The 17,352-nt window shown below is 35.1% G+C and overlaps 1 protein-coding gene across 1 annotated transcript in view; it reads right to left on the reverse strand.

Annotated features, from left to right (window-relative positions):
- The window catches only part of LOC122739019 (zinc finger protein 850-like), a 70,909-nt gene that overhangs the window by 39,810 nt on the left and 13,747 nt on the right, over window positions 1-17,352 (reverse strand). The window contains exon 6 of the mRNA XM_043980882.1: window positions 13,429-15,324. Coding sequence (XP_043836817.1) covers window positions 13,429-15,324 — 1,896 coding nt within the window. The remainder of the gene's footprint in view (window positions 1-13,428; window positions 15,325-17,352) is intronic.

A 17,352-nucleotide genomic window follows, 5' to 3' on the forward strand; every position in this document is an offset into this window, starting at 1 on the left:
TTTCACAAAAAGAATACAGGAAGACAAAATTCATGATACAAGGCATATAAAGATGGTTCAACATTAAGAAACAATTACCAGGGGGCAGCTAGGTTGCACAGTGGATAAGGCACCAGCCCTGGATTCAGGAGGGCCTGAGTTCAAATCCGGTTTCAGACACTTGACACTTACTAGCTGTGTGACCCTGGGCAAGTCACTTAACCCTCATTGCTCTGCAAAAGACAAACAAACAAACAAAAAAAGAAACAATTACCATGCTCAAAGCGATCTAGGACCTCAATGATATAGAAGATCCCTTAAATAATACATAGTAAAATATACATGACTGTCCATCCTATGCAAGTCTTGTCTACATTCTCCCAAAAATTTGTCATTGGTCATTGGACAAGGATTTTACATTTAGGATACTAATAGTCAAATTGGAAATTTGTTGATGGTCTGAAAAATGTGGAATTCTAAGCACCATTTGTCCCCTTTCCCACTACTTTGCTATTATCACTGCAAGAAAAGAGGGCCATTAATATTTTGGTTTTATGGGTTTTATGGGTTTTATAAAGAATACCCTTCAGTAATCAGATGGGTATAGCACTAAATTTGTAAATTAAATCAATCAGGCAGCATTTTTAAAAATTATATTGACCTAGCCCAGCATGAGCAGTGTACATCTCTCCAATTATTTGTCTGCCTTTATTTCTATAAAAAGTGTTTTAGTCATTTTTACATAAATTTTTGTATTTACTGTCTCAGGTTAACCTCCAGATATTTATGTATTCTGTGGTGGTTGTTGGGTTTTCTTACTAGCATTTACCTTACTATTTCTTCCCGAGTTTTTGTTGTTATTGCCAATACTGTATAGAAAAGCTAATGATTGTTATGAATTTGTTTTGTATCTGGTTACTTTACTGAAACTGTTGATCTATCCATTGATCTTGCAATTGATAGACTGCAAGAATAATTTTGCAGTGAATGAATCATGTTTGTCTTTTTGCTATGGCAAATAACCACCATCTATAAAGTACACACTGATCTTCCCCCTAGAAGAGGAGACAGAAGGGCTAGAAGTACATCACTTTACTCTTCAAGTTATAGGGGAGAATGAAATATTTCTTGAAAAAATGGAACAAAGAATTCTGGGTAAAAAGATCTGAAGAGGCAGAAGGGAATAATCTTTTAGGATTAAAACAAAGTAGCACAAAAGGAAAAGGGAAGAATCACTGAGCACTTATAGCTAAGTGTGATGTTGTATATAGCATACCTTAGAATTCAGAGATTATATCAACAGAATTATGAGTTCTCCTATAGATATAGGCCAAGGACAGATTTATTAACAACCATAAACCATAAAGAAGTGATTAGTAAATCTTTAACTGGAATGACTGATGGCACATGTGTTCTTATAAACTATCTTGAAGCAATCACTGGTTCCCATTCCTTGTGTGTGTCCATTCGCATCTCCTGGACTAGACTGTGGTACAGTTAGGTGGATATGGAATTGGTTGAATGACCATACCAAAAAGTCCCTTAATGGTCCAATATCAAATTGGAAGGAGGTGTATAGTGAAATGCCCTCTAGGGACCTGTCTTTGGACCTATACACTTTCACATTTTCAACATAGGTTTGGATAAGAAGGCATGCTTATAAAATCTAAAGACGACACAAAGCCAGAGGGAGAATTAACATACTGTAGAGTCAGGATCCAAAAATGGTTTCAAATGGCTAGAATATTGGGGTACAATAATAAGGTGCAAATTAATGGGGAAATTTATGGTAATAAAAACATGGAAATGAAATGGGTGCTCATCAGTTGAGAGAAGTCTGAACAAACTGTGCTATGTGAATGTAAAGGAATATTATTGCCCTTAAAGAAATTATGAATATGAGGATTTCAGAAAAAATTGAGAAGATTTATATGAACATGATGTGGAGTGATATAAACAGAAATAAAAGACAGTAATGAGCATAATGCCTACAATAATGTAAAGAAAAATAATACTAACATAGGTCAGAATTCAAATAAGTGCAATGACCAACCTTGATTTCAAAGACCCATAACACTTCCCTCTTCTCAGCAGAGAGATTAGACTACAGGTATAGAATAAAACACATACTATCAAACTCTAGAGCCAGAAGACCCAAGTTCAAAGCACATCTCTAATGCTTACCACCTTAATGACCTCAGGCAAGTCATTTATTCTTCATGAGTCTTAGTTTCCTCATCTGTAAAATAGGAAGTTTTGATTATATGTCCTCTCAGGTCCCTTTCAGCTCTAAATCTATGATCTTATAATCCTTTGTCATCTGTAAAACATGTCATGGTCATTGTGATGGTCTGTTTTGATTAACTGCACTTTTTTGTTATAGCAGGCCTGTATTGGAAGAGCAATAGGAAGTTACAATGTAAAATATTTTACATCAAATTTTTTTAAAAAATTAATATGGAAAATTGTAAATCTTATACTACTTGGAGCTTAATAAATTAATTACAAGATGATGAAATCATGACTGTGTAGCAGGTGGTCTGAAAAAATCTTCAATAGATTCCAAGCTCAACATAATTAAATAATGTCATATGGTAAAAAGTTAATGCAATTCAAGTTACATTAAGGGAGACATGATGTCCAGGACTAGCGGGGGTGGCAGTGATTTCATACTCTGTCTTGGTCAGACAATATCTGAGGTATTGTGTTCATATAAAAGTAGGTACAGAAATGGGGGAGAGGGGGCAGCTAGGTGGCGCGACGGATAAAGCACTGGCCTTGGATTCAGGAGAACCTGAGTTCAAATTCGGCCGCCAACACTTGACACTTAGTAACTGTGTGACCTTGGGAAAGTCACTTAACCCTCATTGCCCTACTCCCCTCCCCAAAAAGGGATGGAAAATCAAACAATAATTAAATTGATAAACAAACCAGGAACTTTTTTAAAAGAACAAAATTAGCAAATCAAGTTTTTTAAAGGAAAAATGTAAATCAGCAAAATTATAGGTAAAAAAAGGAGTTATAACAAAAAATAGTAAGACTATTATCAAGGTACACTGCATGTACCTAAATCCTAACAAAGTATAGACTTTAAAGGAATAATTAATTATAGAAACATAAATGACCAAAACTGACAAATGGAAAATTAATCATTTAAATTGACTAATCTCAGAGGAAACAATAAGTCATCATACAATTATCTGGCAGAAATACACTTATCCCAGACAGATTCACAACTAATTTATAGACTCTTAAGATCAAAGCTTTGGGGCTAGAAGGAACCTCAAAGGCCTTACTGTCCAACCTCATTTTACAGTTGAGAAAATCAAGGGCCAGAGAGTGTCAATGATGTATTTGAATCTGAATTCTCTGACTCCAGGGCTAGTTTGCCTTTCACCACACTTACTGCCACTTTGGAATTCTTCCAAACCCCCCAAGAATAAATGATCACTCTAATAACTTATTCACGAATGGTGAGAAAAAACGACATCAAATGACATGGATATGGCCCTTTAAGGTTTGTAAAGCACTTGACAACATACATCATATCATGTAATCCTAGAAACAATTTTATGGTGTGCTATCAATAGGATGATTCCTATTTTACCCTTGAGCAACAGGCTGCGAGAAGGTACATTATTTGCCCAGGATCACACAGGTATCAAACTTTCAGGTCTTCCTTACTGTATGTGTATTAAAACAGAGACTGTGCAGTTGTTTCACTCATGTCTGACTTTTCATGACCCCATTTGGGGTTTTCTTGGCAAAGATACTGGAGTAGTTCGCCACTGCTTTCTCCAGTTCATTTCACAGATGAGGAAACTAAAGCAAACAGGGTTAAGTGACTTGCCCAGGGTAGTAAGCCAGATTTGAATTCACAAAGATGAGTCTTCCTGATTCCAAGCATAGTGCATTTAAAAGCAAAAATTATATACCAGTGATGAATATACAGATGCAACACTAACTAAATGTGACCTAACAGAATGCATTAATATATTAAACAAATTATTCATCAGAATACACTGATTTATTTTTTTTTTAGTGAGGCAATTGGGGTTAAGTGACTTGCCCAGGGTCACAAAGCTAGTAAGTGTTAAGTGTCTGAGGCCAGATTTGAACTCAGGTCCTCCTGACTCCAGGGCCGGTGCTCTATCCACTGCACCACCTAGCTGCCCCAGAATGCACTGATTTTTAAAACAAATTATTCACCATGGTTAGTGTAAGCCTGATTCAAATTCAGAAAAATTATCCACGTAAAAAGTAATCACAAGGGCAGCTAGATGGCGCAGTGGATAGAGCACTGGCCCTGGAGTCAAGAGGACCTGAGTTCAAATCCGGCCTCAGACACTTAACACTTACTAGCTGTGTGACCCTGGGCAAGTCACTTAACCCCAATTGCCTCACTAAAAAAACAAACAAACAAACAAACAAAAAAAGTAATCACAAGGGGCAGCTAGGTGGCACAGTGGATAGAGCACCGGCCCTGGAGTCAGGAGGACCTGAGTTCAAATCTGGCCTCAGACACTTAACACTTACTAGCTTTGTGACCCTGGGCAAGTCACTTAACCCCAACTGCCTCACTAAAAAAAAAAAAAGTAATCACAAAAAACACAAAATTATTATTTTTAATAGATATAGGAAAAGCCTTTGATAAACTTCAATATTTATTCTTGATTTAAAAAATATGTGTGGGGGCAGCTAGGTGGCACAGTGGATAGAGTACCAGCCCTGGATTCAGGAGGACCTGAGTTCAAATGTGGCCTCAGACACTTGACACTTACTAGCTGTGTGACCCTGGGCAAGTCAATTAACCCCAATTGCCTCACCCCCCTATATATATATGTGTGTGTGTGTGTGTGTGTGTGTGTGTGTGTGTGTGTGTGTGTGTGTGTGTGTGTGTATTTTTTTCCTCAACACAATTTAAAGCATCTGTCTTAATGAAGTCCTAACATAGTATATAATGGAGAAATATTAGCAGCATCACCATCAAAAACAGATACAATATAAGCATATTCATTCTTGCCAACTTATTTGGAATAACACTGGAAATTCTGATATTGTCCAATTAATTTATATTTCATATAGTGCTAAGAATATTAAGGGGCTTTTTTGCAGAAGTAGATAATATGACATTAAAATTCTATGGGGTAAAAATGAACAAGTATATCAAGGGGAATCTTGGGGGGAAAAGCTGGTGAATGAATCTTGCATCCTTAACCTTCAAAAGTTATTTTAGGATTTTCATGGCAGCATTATATGTAATTGATAATTGAAAAAAAAACTTGAAGCAACTTAAAATTCCAACAATAAGGAATGGTAAAGTGCATTGTGGTGCATTAATGTAATAGAATACCATAATACAATGAAGTTCAACAAATGTAAGGAATGTGAAGAAATCAGGAAGCACCTTTATCAAATCAAGCAAAAGGGGAAAAGCATAATAGCAGATCCATTAAATACCATATATGAGGAAAAGCAAATTAAAACATAAGTGGAAAAAGAATCTAGATGGAGACAGAGGAAGAATGGAAAATTATCATATTTTTATATTGAAAAATAAGTTAAATGTAGCTAATAAACAAGATTAATTAGTTATATTTATATTCAGTATTAATTTTTAACAAAGCATCTTAAATATTTGTCCATTAGATTGTAAACTTCTTGAGAGGAGGGACTGTCTTTTGCCTCTTTTTGTATCCCTAGCGCTTAGTATATAATAGGTACTAAATGAATGGCTGACTTGCACTACCTACTTCACAGAAGAGATGAAATATATTATACATATAAACCAGAGGTGTCAAACATACAATCCACAGACCACACTACAGCCAACAACTCTCTCCAGTATAGCTGGAATCAGATTAAAATGTAATTGGGAAGTATTTACCAAAATAAATAGAAATACAATAAAACATAAATAATGTTAATATGTGGTTTTCAAAGTTAATATATGGTCCAACAGGGATTCTTATGTACAACTTAGTGGCCTCCACTTCTACTTGAGTTTGACACCAATAAACTAGCTACATGATTATACGCTAGTCATTCCTCTCAGTTTTAGTTATCTGTTAAATGAGCATAACACATGTACTTGCAGGGTGAGTAGACACTGGACACTTGTCCCTGTACCCAGCTGCTGGTATCTTCCCTTCTCAGATTGCCTTCCATTTATTTTGTATATAGCTTATATGTAGTTATCTTCATGTTGTTTCTCCCATTAGAATGCATGTTGCTTGAGAGCAGGAACTGTTTTTGCCTTTCTTTGTGTCCCTAAGCACTTAGCACTGTTTCTGGCACATAATAAGCTTCAATAAATGCTTGATGACTGACTGAATATTGACTCCAAATATTTAGTTGTCTTTGCCGCAGAAGGCTTTTGCGTGGGATGGTCATAACACAACCTCCATCCAAGTAGATCCAACCATGCCACATGTAGCATAGGAAAGCCCAGACCTAGAGTACAAGGGGCCAATATTACCGTCTTCCAAATCCAATGTCACGTAAGTTTTCCATTTGCATCAGTAAGCGCAGGAACCCAATACTGGCTACTCTCATCTGCTGGGTTCAAGTTGCTACCATCTAGCCTGTCTGTTCTTAAGTTTCTGGTTCCCAGTTCATCATGGAAAAGGGTTTGGATGCTTTTTCCAAACTCAACACATACATTCTTCTTCCTTTCACCTATTTCCCCAAACAGCCCATCATCCTCTTAGGGTTTAAAAAAACCCTACATGGATAATTTTTCTGAATTTGAATCAGGCTTACACTAACCATGGTGAATAATTTGCTTTAGGGTTTGATGTAAATTTACATCAAACCTTACTATAGAGTAAGAAGTCACAATAAAAGGTAAAAAGGGGAGAGGAGGCTTGTAAATTGCAAGCTCCTAGTGATTTAATCCTAGTTCTTTGTTCCAAGTACCAGAATTTGGTCTATTCTTTTAAAGTCTCCTCTTCTCCCCTGCATAATCTTCCAAAAGATTCTACGCTTGACATTTAAATTATTTCTAGCTCCTTTGCCATGCAAGCTCAATGTTAACCTTCCTGAATCTGCTCATCTCAACCTTTGGTTATGGGAATAGAAATTTAAGATCTGAAAAATGCACTTTCCTCTCGGAAACTCTCATTTCCTCAATCACATGATATTTCATCCTAGACTATTAATTATGAATATGGAATGCTCTTCCTTTTGGTTCTGCTGGTTCCCAAACAAGAAAGTCTAAGTCAGTTCTCTAAGTCATCAAGTCATTTTAGTCCTTCAGATTTCAGGCCTTGTGCTTTCCCCATAATCTGAAGGATTCCTGCAATTAATATACTATGACCCCTTGGGAAATCCACTTATTCACTCCTCTCTTCTCATCTCAATTTTTGACTGAACGAGATCCTATTACCTGAATTTTCTTAGCAGAATTAATCACCATTGCTTGGTCCACAAGGTCTTGTCTACTCATGCTGCTTAAAGCATTAACTTAGCTCTCAGATTATACTTCTGTCTCTTCAGCTTTGTCCTAGCTCCATACTCATTAGTAGAACTGAGTAGATAGGTATAACTGAGCTAAAGTCCAATAAAAAACCTTCCATAATCAGGCAAGATTAAAAAAAAACATTTTAATGGTAATAACATGCACGAATAAAAATATAAATACAAATACCTGGGGCATACAGAGATAATATCTTCCCCCTTACTCCCACTTCAGTAATTGAACAGTCTCATCACCAACCACCCTTCAAAACAGCTAATAAAAAGAATTGAGGAAAAACCATTTTACTCATAATCCAGTGTTTTGGGATAGCATGCAGGGTTATAGATGGAATGTCTTGACTTTTACAGATTTATTTCATGAGTTTGGTGACCATTAAAACCAAAGTTTTAGATATGAATCTTCAACATGATAATGAATGAAAAAGTGAAAAATATCAGTGACAGCAAGGGTTGATTCATATATTTTCAAGGCAAGTTTGTCCTGACTAACATAAGAATAAAAGATGAAGTTTTTTTATGCCATTGAGTTATAAGTTCAACAAAATTGAAAGATATTCTGTTTTCAAAAATATCACAATGACCAACAAAAAGATCACTTGATTCCTGTGCTTACTACTCCAGGGAAATTCTCAATGTGATAAGGGCAACAAAACACATCCCCAAATCAGTTTCTCCAAAAGCCACTAAGTAAAGCCTTGTCTTACTGATTTGCTACAGTACAAAAAAGGAAGGAATTACAAAGAGGACAGATAGGAAATTGATATATAATGGGCATTGTATCATACTAAGTGACATTTGAATGTTACTGTTGTCTGTTGAATTATGTACACTTCAAAATGCTTGATATATACTGATATCCCATTTAAGCTAATTTAGTATCTGCTGTCATAGCTACAAAAAGTTAGGTATCAGGAATCTGGTCACAAATGTGTCCACTATTATAAAATGTTCTTATGTGAAAATTAAATAGGACTGAAGAGTATTTGATTTTAAAATGCTTCTCCCACTGATATAAGGATTGGCTGTAGTTTCTTTGTTTAATTCCTTTGTTCTTAGATATTATTTTTCCTAAATTACATTGTTTTAAACCTTTTCTAAAGGTTTAGTGGGGTTTTTGTTTGTTTGTTTTTATGTTTTTAAAGTCTGGGTACTTCCTGTGTTGGGTGACAACACACATTCCTCAGAAGATTATTTCATCAATTACTGTGGCTAAAAGTGATTTAATTTAATTTTTATTATAAACTTAACAACAATAATAACAAAAACAAATAAACATACAATGGGCAAAATAGTTTCCCAAAAAATTTAACAAGGCAGAACCAAACAAATTAATAAACCCCAGACAAGGAAAATGCTTTTCTTCTGAGACTTTTTCTAGGACTATCTAGAGTTCTGCAACCTTTAGCCCTATTTTACTTCTCTTTGTTTTTATTTGGTTTCAGTCAGTCTATACAGTTCTACTTCTGATTTCATTCTAAATCATCTAATTTTTTCACATTTTTTCATATGCTTCATATTTAACATTTAAAATAGCACAATATTGATTTATGTTAATAATAATTTACCTAACCATTCTCTGTTATACATTTAGGTTGTTTCAAATTTTTCCCATTATATAGAGAAAAGCTATGAATATTTTATACCAATAGGTTCATTTTCATTTCTATGTTGTCTTCAGAGTAGAAACTTAGTGATGAAATCACTAGGTAGGAATAAGTTTTGTGACTCATACTGCATGTTGCCAAAATATTCTCCCAAATTATCACATAAGTCTGCCTTCCCAACAATACATTTGTTTCTTTTGTAAGCTTTTAAAATTCAGACCTAATTAATTAATTTTATTTGTCTTCCTAATAGAAGCTTTTAGGGCCATGGATTCTTTTAAACACATTTTTTCCTGCATATCATAGATTGTAATATACAACTATCTATAATGTAATTATCTTTGGTGTAATCAGTATGGTTTCTATAATTTCTTCTTTTACTCAGTGTTCATAGTTTAATCTCCATAGGGACCTATACCCTTCACTCAGAGAATCTTTATTAATTTTATTGCATTATGGCATATAAAACAGTATATAGTTTCTTCTTTCCTATATTTGCTTAGTCCATTATTCACTTTTATAGAAGTTCAGTGAAAAATGAAAAAAAGGAATTTTGGGAATTTGGAATCTGTTTAATCTATACAGTTCTCTCTCTATATCTACTTTAATACTTTTTGGCTCCATGATTTCTATCTTTTTGATAGATTTATCATATACTGATAAAGAAGTTTTAAAATCTCTTAAATACATTCATTTAAATCTATTTCTTCTTGCAAAGCTATTGGGTTTTTCTTTATGAATTGTGCAGCAGAATTATTAGGTGAATATATCTATATGTATTTATATGTATTTAAAACCTTTATATCCTAATTCATAATTTATAAGAATTTCAGAATATATTAACTTTTTTATTACTTTCCAGTTTGAATTTTAATCAATATCATTGTTGCCACTCATGCTTTTCATGACGTCACAGCACCATGGTGAATTTTAGACCACCATCCATTTCGAATCTATTGATATTTCTGAATTAAATGTTCCCCATAAGCATGTTGTTGTTAACAACATTGTATGCCTATTTTGCGGTTTATTTGGGGGGCTTGTCCAATTTGTGCTCAGTTATAGTTCTTAAGTTTGTTCTGGCAGAGAGGTGGTATGAAATAGTGGAGAGTATTGGTCTAGGGTGTTGGGAAGCCCTGGGTTTAAATCCTGCTTCTGACACTTAGCTCTAGCTATGTGATGATGAACAAGCTACTTAATTCAGAAAAAATTTACTTACTTCATAGTAAGCACTTAATATTTATTGAATTGAGTTTCTTGCAGTTTGCTGAATTAAGTTTAGTCATGGTACATACTTAACTTCTCTGAGGCTTAAGTAACTCTCCAAGATTTTTCTCAATCCATTCAGAAGAAAACATACAACTTCTTTGAACAGAAGACCCTTAAACAAAGTTGTTGTTGGACTTATATTAGTAACTATGACAGTTACTTGAACTTGGATTTCCCTTTTATCAAAAACAGGAGCCTTGATTTGGGATTACCTTGCTCCCCTTTCACTTTAATAGTGAGGCTTTTTAGGGGCAGCTAGGTGGCACAGTGGATAAAGCACTGGCCTTGGATTCAGGAGGACCTGAGTTCAAATCCAGCCTCAGACACTTGACACTAGCTGTGTGACCCTGGGCAAGTCACTTAACCCTCATTGCCCCACAAAACAAAAAAAAAAAAAAAACAAAATAGTGAGGCTTTTTTTCTTCTGTTTATCTGGCATATTCTAAAACTGCCAGTGACTTAATCAATATAATGTTCTAAGGGGCCTCACATTTTATCATTTGTTTTAAAGTATGTATCTTAAGAGTGACCTGTTGGCTTTTTGAAGAACTGCCCAAAGACATAGCTCTATTTTTTAAAAAGTATATTTGCTTCTCAAATATCTATACTTTCTTCATATGAAACATGTTTTATTTCCTGGGTCAATAGCACTGGATTCATGGTTTATGTGGCTTAATTTTGTAAATGTTGGGTTCCACTTTTGTCATTCTTTGCTTTTTCTTTTTTGAAAAGTCTTCTCTGATGCTAATTAGTATTTTTGCATCAGTGATTTCACTTCCTATAACAATGGGTAGTATTTTTTCCTATCATTGTAATGTTATAGTTCCAATATGATATGTTTAGATGTGTTTAAATATTTTATTTTTCTTTGGAAGTATCCTTTTTATTCTATTGATATTTAGCTACTTGTTTTCACCAATTCTGAAAATATCCTTTGACAATGTCAATCAATCAACAAGCATTTATTCAGTGTCCACTATGTGCCAGGCACTGTGGTAGGTGACAGAGATACAAAAATAAAAATGAAACAGTTCCTGTCTTCAGAGAGTTTACATTCTATTAGGGAAGACACATACATAGAAATAAATACAAAATCAATACAAGGCAATTTCAAGGAGAGGCACTAGCAGCTGAGGAGAACATAAAGGCCTCACATGGGTGGTGCTGTTTAAGCTGAGTTTTGAAGAAATCTAAGGATTCCATTAGGTAAAAGTGAGAAGGGAGTGCATTCTAACCATGAGGGGCTATCCCATTCTAACCATGAGGGGCTATCCATGAAAAGGCACAGACACAGAAGAGGGAAGGATATATATGTATGTATGCATGCATGTATGTATGCATGCATGCATCTACATGCATGAGGAACAGCAAGAAGGCCAGTTTAATTGGACCACAGAGCATGTGAAGGACAATAGTATATAATAAGGATGGAAAGGTAGGTTGGTGTTAGTTGTGAAGGACTTTAAAGGCCAAACAGAAGACTTTATATTTGTTCCCACAGGGAATAGGGGACCATAGGAGTTTACTGAATAGGGGACTATATGTAAGACCTGTGCTTTAGAAATATCACTTTGGTAGCTGAGTAAAGGATGCATTGGAGAAGAGAGATATTAGAGGCAGGGAGACCAATTAAACTACTGCAATAGTTCACATAAGAGGTGTACTCTTAAGATAGTGGCCCTCTGAATTAAAAGGAGATGGATGCAAGGGATATTGTGGAGGTAGAAACAAGACTTGGCAACTGTTTGGAAGTGTAGTATAAGGAAGAGTAAGGAGAATGACTCTAAGGTTGTAAAGTTGGTTGACTAGAAAGATGATGGTGCTTTTAGCAGAAATGAGGAAGTTAGAAAGAGGTATGCATTTGGGGTAGGGTGGGAATGGGGAATAATAAATTCTGTTGTAAATATGTTAAGTTTGATATGCCTACATTAAGTTAAGAGGAAATTTCCTGAAATACAGTATCCAGACTTTTGTTTTTCAAAGTTCTCTGAGGTGTCAATAACATTGAAATTACTGCATTGTGACAAAACATTCAGGTCTGTCACTTGGATGTGTTTTCCAATAATTTGGATAATTCCATGAGCCAGGATTTCCAGTTGATTTTTTTGATGTAATTCCATTTTCCACTAAAGTAAGTCTAGTTTTAACTGATACAGATTTCTGAGGTTTTTAAATCATATTTTCCACTTACTCTTATTTTTTATATTTCTTAAATCTCACTTAATTTCTTCCTTCAAATTTTTTTATTTGATAAAGTGATTTTCTTAGCATTGCCATGTTTTACTCAATTTCTTTGCAAATTCTGTTTACTCACTTCAGGACATCTCATGGAATAACTGCATGGTTTCCTAGTATTTTAGTCAATTCACATGTCTGGCAGTATTTTTAAATTATGTTAACACTTTTATTTTGCTCACTTTAAATTCTGGTTACTTTTAAATCTTTTGAATGAATTTTTATCCAATTTTCATGATAATCAGGTTGTAGTAGGGGCATCTGGTTTCCTTCAGTCTTCTCTGTATACCTTGGATTGATATCCCATGATTTCTGTCTTTAAAATAAAATCATTTCTGTCCTTTTAAAGAAAATTAGAAGTTCATTGGGCTTCACTAGACAGTTTATATAAGCACACTAAGTCTTGTAGAATATTAATTTTAAGAAAAACAACCCAATTAATTTAAAGTTAAAAAATGTAATTTCTAATAGTATCAACTCTTGTTTAAACTCTAGTGTTTTATCATGAAAAGTGATGCAAAAATACTTAGTAGGAGCTTTATGAAAACATAAAATTAGTCATTTAACATAACTCAAATATAAACATGATTAGTAGTCTTAAAAATTTGTTGGTTGAATTAATCTTTAGGAAAATTAATCATGATTTTCTTTTTAATATAAGCTCCCTTGGAGGAACAGGATACACACACACAAGGAAAGAAAGTACATGGAAGAGGAAGGATGGGGAAATGTGACTAGAAGCATATTTTTTCATTAAAACACACCAAATACAATCACATATAATAATAAACTGTGATATCATGACCATAGGGAATGAAGGTTACATCTAAAAGGCTACAACATTTACTAAATTCCCAGGATTACTTTCCATTGTGAACTCTTTGATGTCTAATCAGGGCTGAACTATGCCTAAATGCATTTCCACAATGAATACATTTATATGGTTTCTCTCCAGTATGAATTCTCTGATGTCGAGTAAGATTGGCATGCAGGCTAAAGGCTTTTCCACATTCATTACATTCAAAGGGCTTCTCTCCAGTATGAGTTATATGATGTTGAACAAGATATGAACTTCGAATGAAGGCTTTTCCACATTCATTACATTCATAAGGTTTTTCTCCAGTGTGAATCTTCTGATGTTTAGTCAAAGATGACCTGTCACAAAATGCTTTCCCACATTCACTACATGCATAAGGTCTCTCTCCAGTATGGATTCTCTGATGTTGAGTACAGTCTGTACTTTGACGGAATGTTTTCCCACATTCAGTACATTCATAAGGCTTCTCTCCCGTATGAATTCTCTTATGTTGAGTAAGGTGTCCACGAAGTCTGAAGGCTTTTCCACATTCATTACATTTATATGGTTTCTCTCCAGTATGGACTCTCTGATGTTGCCTAAGGAGTGCACCCTTACTAAAAGCTTTTCCACAATCATTACATTTATAGGGTTTCTCTCCAGTATGGACTCTCTGATGTTGAGTAAGAAGTGCACCCCTACTGAAAGCTTTCCCACATTCATTACATTCATAAGGTTTCTCTCCAGTATGAATCCTCTGATGTTTGGTCAAGGATGATCTATCACAAAATGCCTTCCCACATTCATTACATTCATAGGGCTTCTCTCCAGTATGAATTCTCTGATGTTGAGTTAGGTGTTTACTCTGACTGAAGGTTTTTCCACAATTATTACATTTATAGGGTTTCTCTCCAGTATGAATTCTCTTATGTTGTGTAAGATTTCCACGAAGTCTGAAGGCTTTTCCACACTCATGACACTCATAGGGTTTTTCTCCAGTATGGACTCTCTGATGCTGCATAAGTAGTGTACCCTTACTGAAAGCTTTCCCACAATTATTACATTTATAAGGTTTTTCTCCTGTATGGATTCTTTTATGTTGATTAAGGTTTCCTTTGAGTCTGAAGGCTTTCCCACATTCATTACATTCATAGGGTTTCTCTCCAGTATGGATTCTCTGATGCTGCATGAGGAGGGCACTATTACTGAAAACTTTTCCACAGTCATTACATTTATAGGGTTTCTCTCCAGTATGGATTCTCTTATGTTGGAGTAGAAGTACAGCCCTATGGAAAGCTTTTCCACATTCATTACATTCATAATTTTTTTGTCCAGGATGAATTCTTTTATGTTGAGTAAGGTGTCCATGCAGTCTGAAGGCTTTCCCGCATTCATTACACTTATATGGTTTCTCTCCAGTATGAATCCTTCTGTGTTGAGTAAGATTTCCACGAAGTCTGAAAGCTTTTCCACAATCATTACATTTATAGGGTTTCTCTCCTGTATGGATTCTCTGATGCTGTCTAAGTAAGGCACCCTTATTAAAAGCCTTCCCGCATTCATTACACTCATATGGTTTCTTCCCTACACAGATTTTCTGGTTTCCAATTAGATGCAAATTACACCTGAAAGTTTTTCCAAATACATCACATTCAAGGTCTTTCTCTCTTGTAGAAACTTTCTGTCCTGTAACAAGGATTGAATTTAGACTAAATTCATAACATTCAGGATCTATCTTCCCAAGGAAACTTTTCTTTGAGGAAACTGTACCTTGTTTCAGATATTTTTCTTTGTTATTTGGCTGTTTCCCAAACTGATCATCAGACTTCCAGGTTTTTCCTGATTTAGAGTACCAGATACCATCCTTTGTGAATCTTTCCACTGTTGCTTCCTGGGATGTTTCCTCTTCAGAAATGTCCTGTATGGGAATTGGATCCTTGGGTTCAGGCCGGGTACCCCAGTCTGAAAGAAAGAAATAAAAAATGCGACTGTGTCCTATTGCTCGTGTGGGAAGATATGAAACTACTGTGCTTGAAGAAATGAAATTGCTAACATGAGAATAGGAGAGGGAAATAACAATTAGTATAAAACAAGTGGCTTTAAAATAAGACCTTGCAATACGGAGAGAAAATAGAAAAAGTAGGTAAGGATCAATTAGAAGAGAACCTTGGTGGTTGAAGAGAAACATATTTAGTGTGCAATGAAAGCATAGTCAATTAAGGAAGATCAGATTGTGATGGGTGTCTGTTGAACTAGGATAAACAGACGGGATGTAGGCAAAAAGTAAAGAGCAGGATACTGGGAAATAGGCAATCTAGGAAGTCCACAGCTTCACTGCCCCAGGCCATTATTATAATGGCACCCTTCCAACATGCTACCAAAGAAATCCTTTTAAGTAACCATTTCACATCTGTGACAACACCCCTGTAGCATGAGCTCTCCTACTCTCCCTAATTATAATCAGGAATCATGTGTAGCCACAATGATATAATATTTACCTATCTCTACCTCTATTGTCACTTCCTACACACTGCTATAGGTTCCTGGTTAGCCTCATTCAGCAGGAGGTTAAAGAGTTTAAGGGCAAAATACTGATACTCTATTATCTGCATCACTTCTACATTCTCCAGTTTTATTCTGTAATTACTAGATTTTATACATTTATCTATTTTGAATGCTGAGACCTATTTTAATCATTCATACCTGACTTCCTCTATTTTACTTCCAATTCCCAAATTCTCAGATCTTTGGCCACCCTTGGACCTTTGACAAGTGTGGGTGGAGGTACAAAAGTGGTTTCCTGTTCTAAGAGGAGATTTTAAAGGGTTAAGAGGAAGCATAGGTAGGATTCTATTGACTAAAATTCTATAGGGGAGATCAGTCCTGTAGGTCTGAGAAGCTCTGAAAATGAAATTCTGAAAGAAGGAATTCAAATAGAAAGAAAAAAGCAGCATTCTTTGAAGAGATGTGAATACACAAAATTAACAACCAACACAGATTTTTTTAAAGCTATGAATAGAAGATGGAAGTAAAAACTGATAAAAAAGATAACTACAAAAGTGAAGAACGGTATAATAAAGTAAAAAATTATAAAGCCAAAAATGAATTCAAGCTGGTGAAGAAAACTGAGGACAATAAAAAGGTGGTTGGGGGGGGGGTTGTGTGTTTTAAGATAGATTGGGTTAAAGATAAGACCTTGGAGTAGAATGGATAACAGACAACTGCTCGATTTTTATTTTGCCTCTACTTTTTTCTGCCAAAGAGAATGACGTTGGGACTAAAAAGAATGAAAATGGCAAATAGGAAATGATACTGAATATAAATGAAGGATAAAAAGCATCTAGCTTTCCTTGATAAATTAAAGTCACCTGGCTCAGATGAAGTACATCCTTAAGTATTGGTTTTTTGTTTTTCATTTCTGGGGTTGTTTTTTTTGGTGGGGCAATGGGGGTTAAGTGACTTGCCCAGGGTCACACAGCTAGCAAGTGTCAAGTGTCTGAGGCCAGATTTGAACTCAGGTACTCCTGAATCCAGGGCCAGTGCTCTATCCACTGTGCCACCTAGCTGCCCCAATCCTTAAGTATTAAAAAAAAATCGGTCAAAGTAATTGCTGAGCCACTGTTATAGAAAATGAGAAAGGTACATCAAGACTGGAGAATAATAAATGTTACTCTAATTTTCAAAAAAGTAAAGAGAAAGAAGTCTCCAAAGTACAGTGTTTCAATTTTTTTGGGGGGGAGGGAGGGCAATGAGGGTTAAGTGACTTGCCCAGGGTCACACAACTAGTAAATGTCAAGTGTTTGAGACAAGATTTGAACTCAGGTCCTCCTGAATCCAGGGCTGGTGTTTTATCCACTGTGCCACCTAGCTGCCCCTGCAAAATTCTTAATGTAGTTTTAAGCTATCAAATTTTAAAGAAATTACTTTTGGAAATAAAATACTATTAAGATTTTTAAAAAAACAATAAAGAAATTAATTTTGGGATTAAGT

Source organism: Dromiciops gliroides, chromosome 2, assembly GCF_019393635.1.
Source record: "Dromiciops gliroides isolate mDroGli1 chromosome 2, mDroGli1.pri, whole genome shotgun sequence".
NCBI lineage: Eukaryota > Metazoa > Chordata > Mammalia > Microbiotheria > Microbiotheriidae > Dromiciops > Dromiciops gliroides.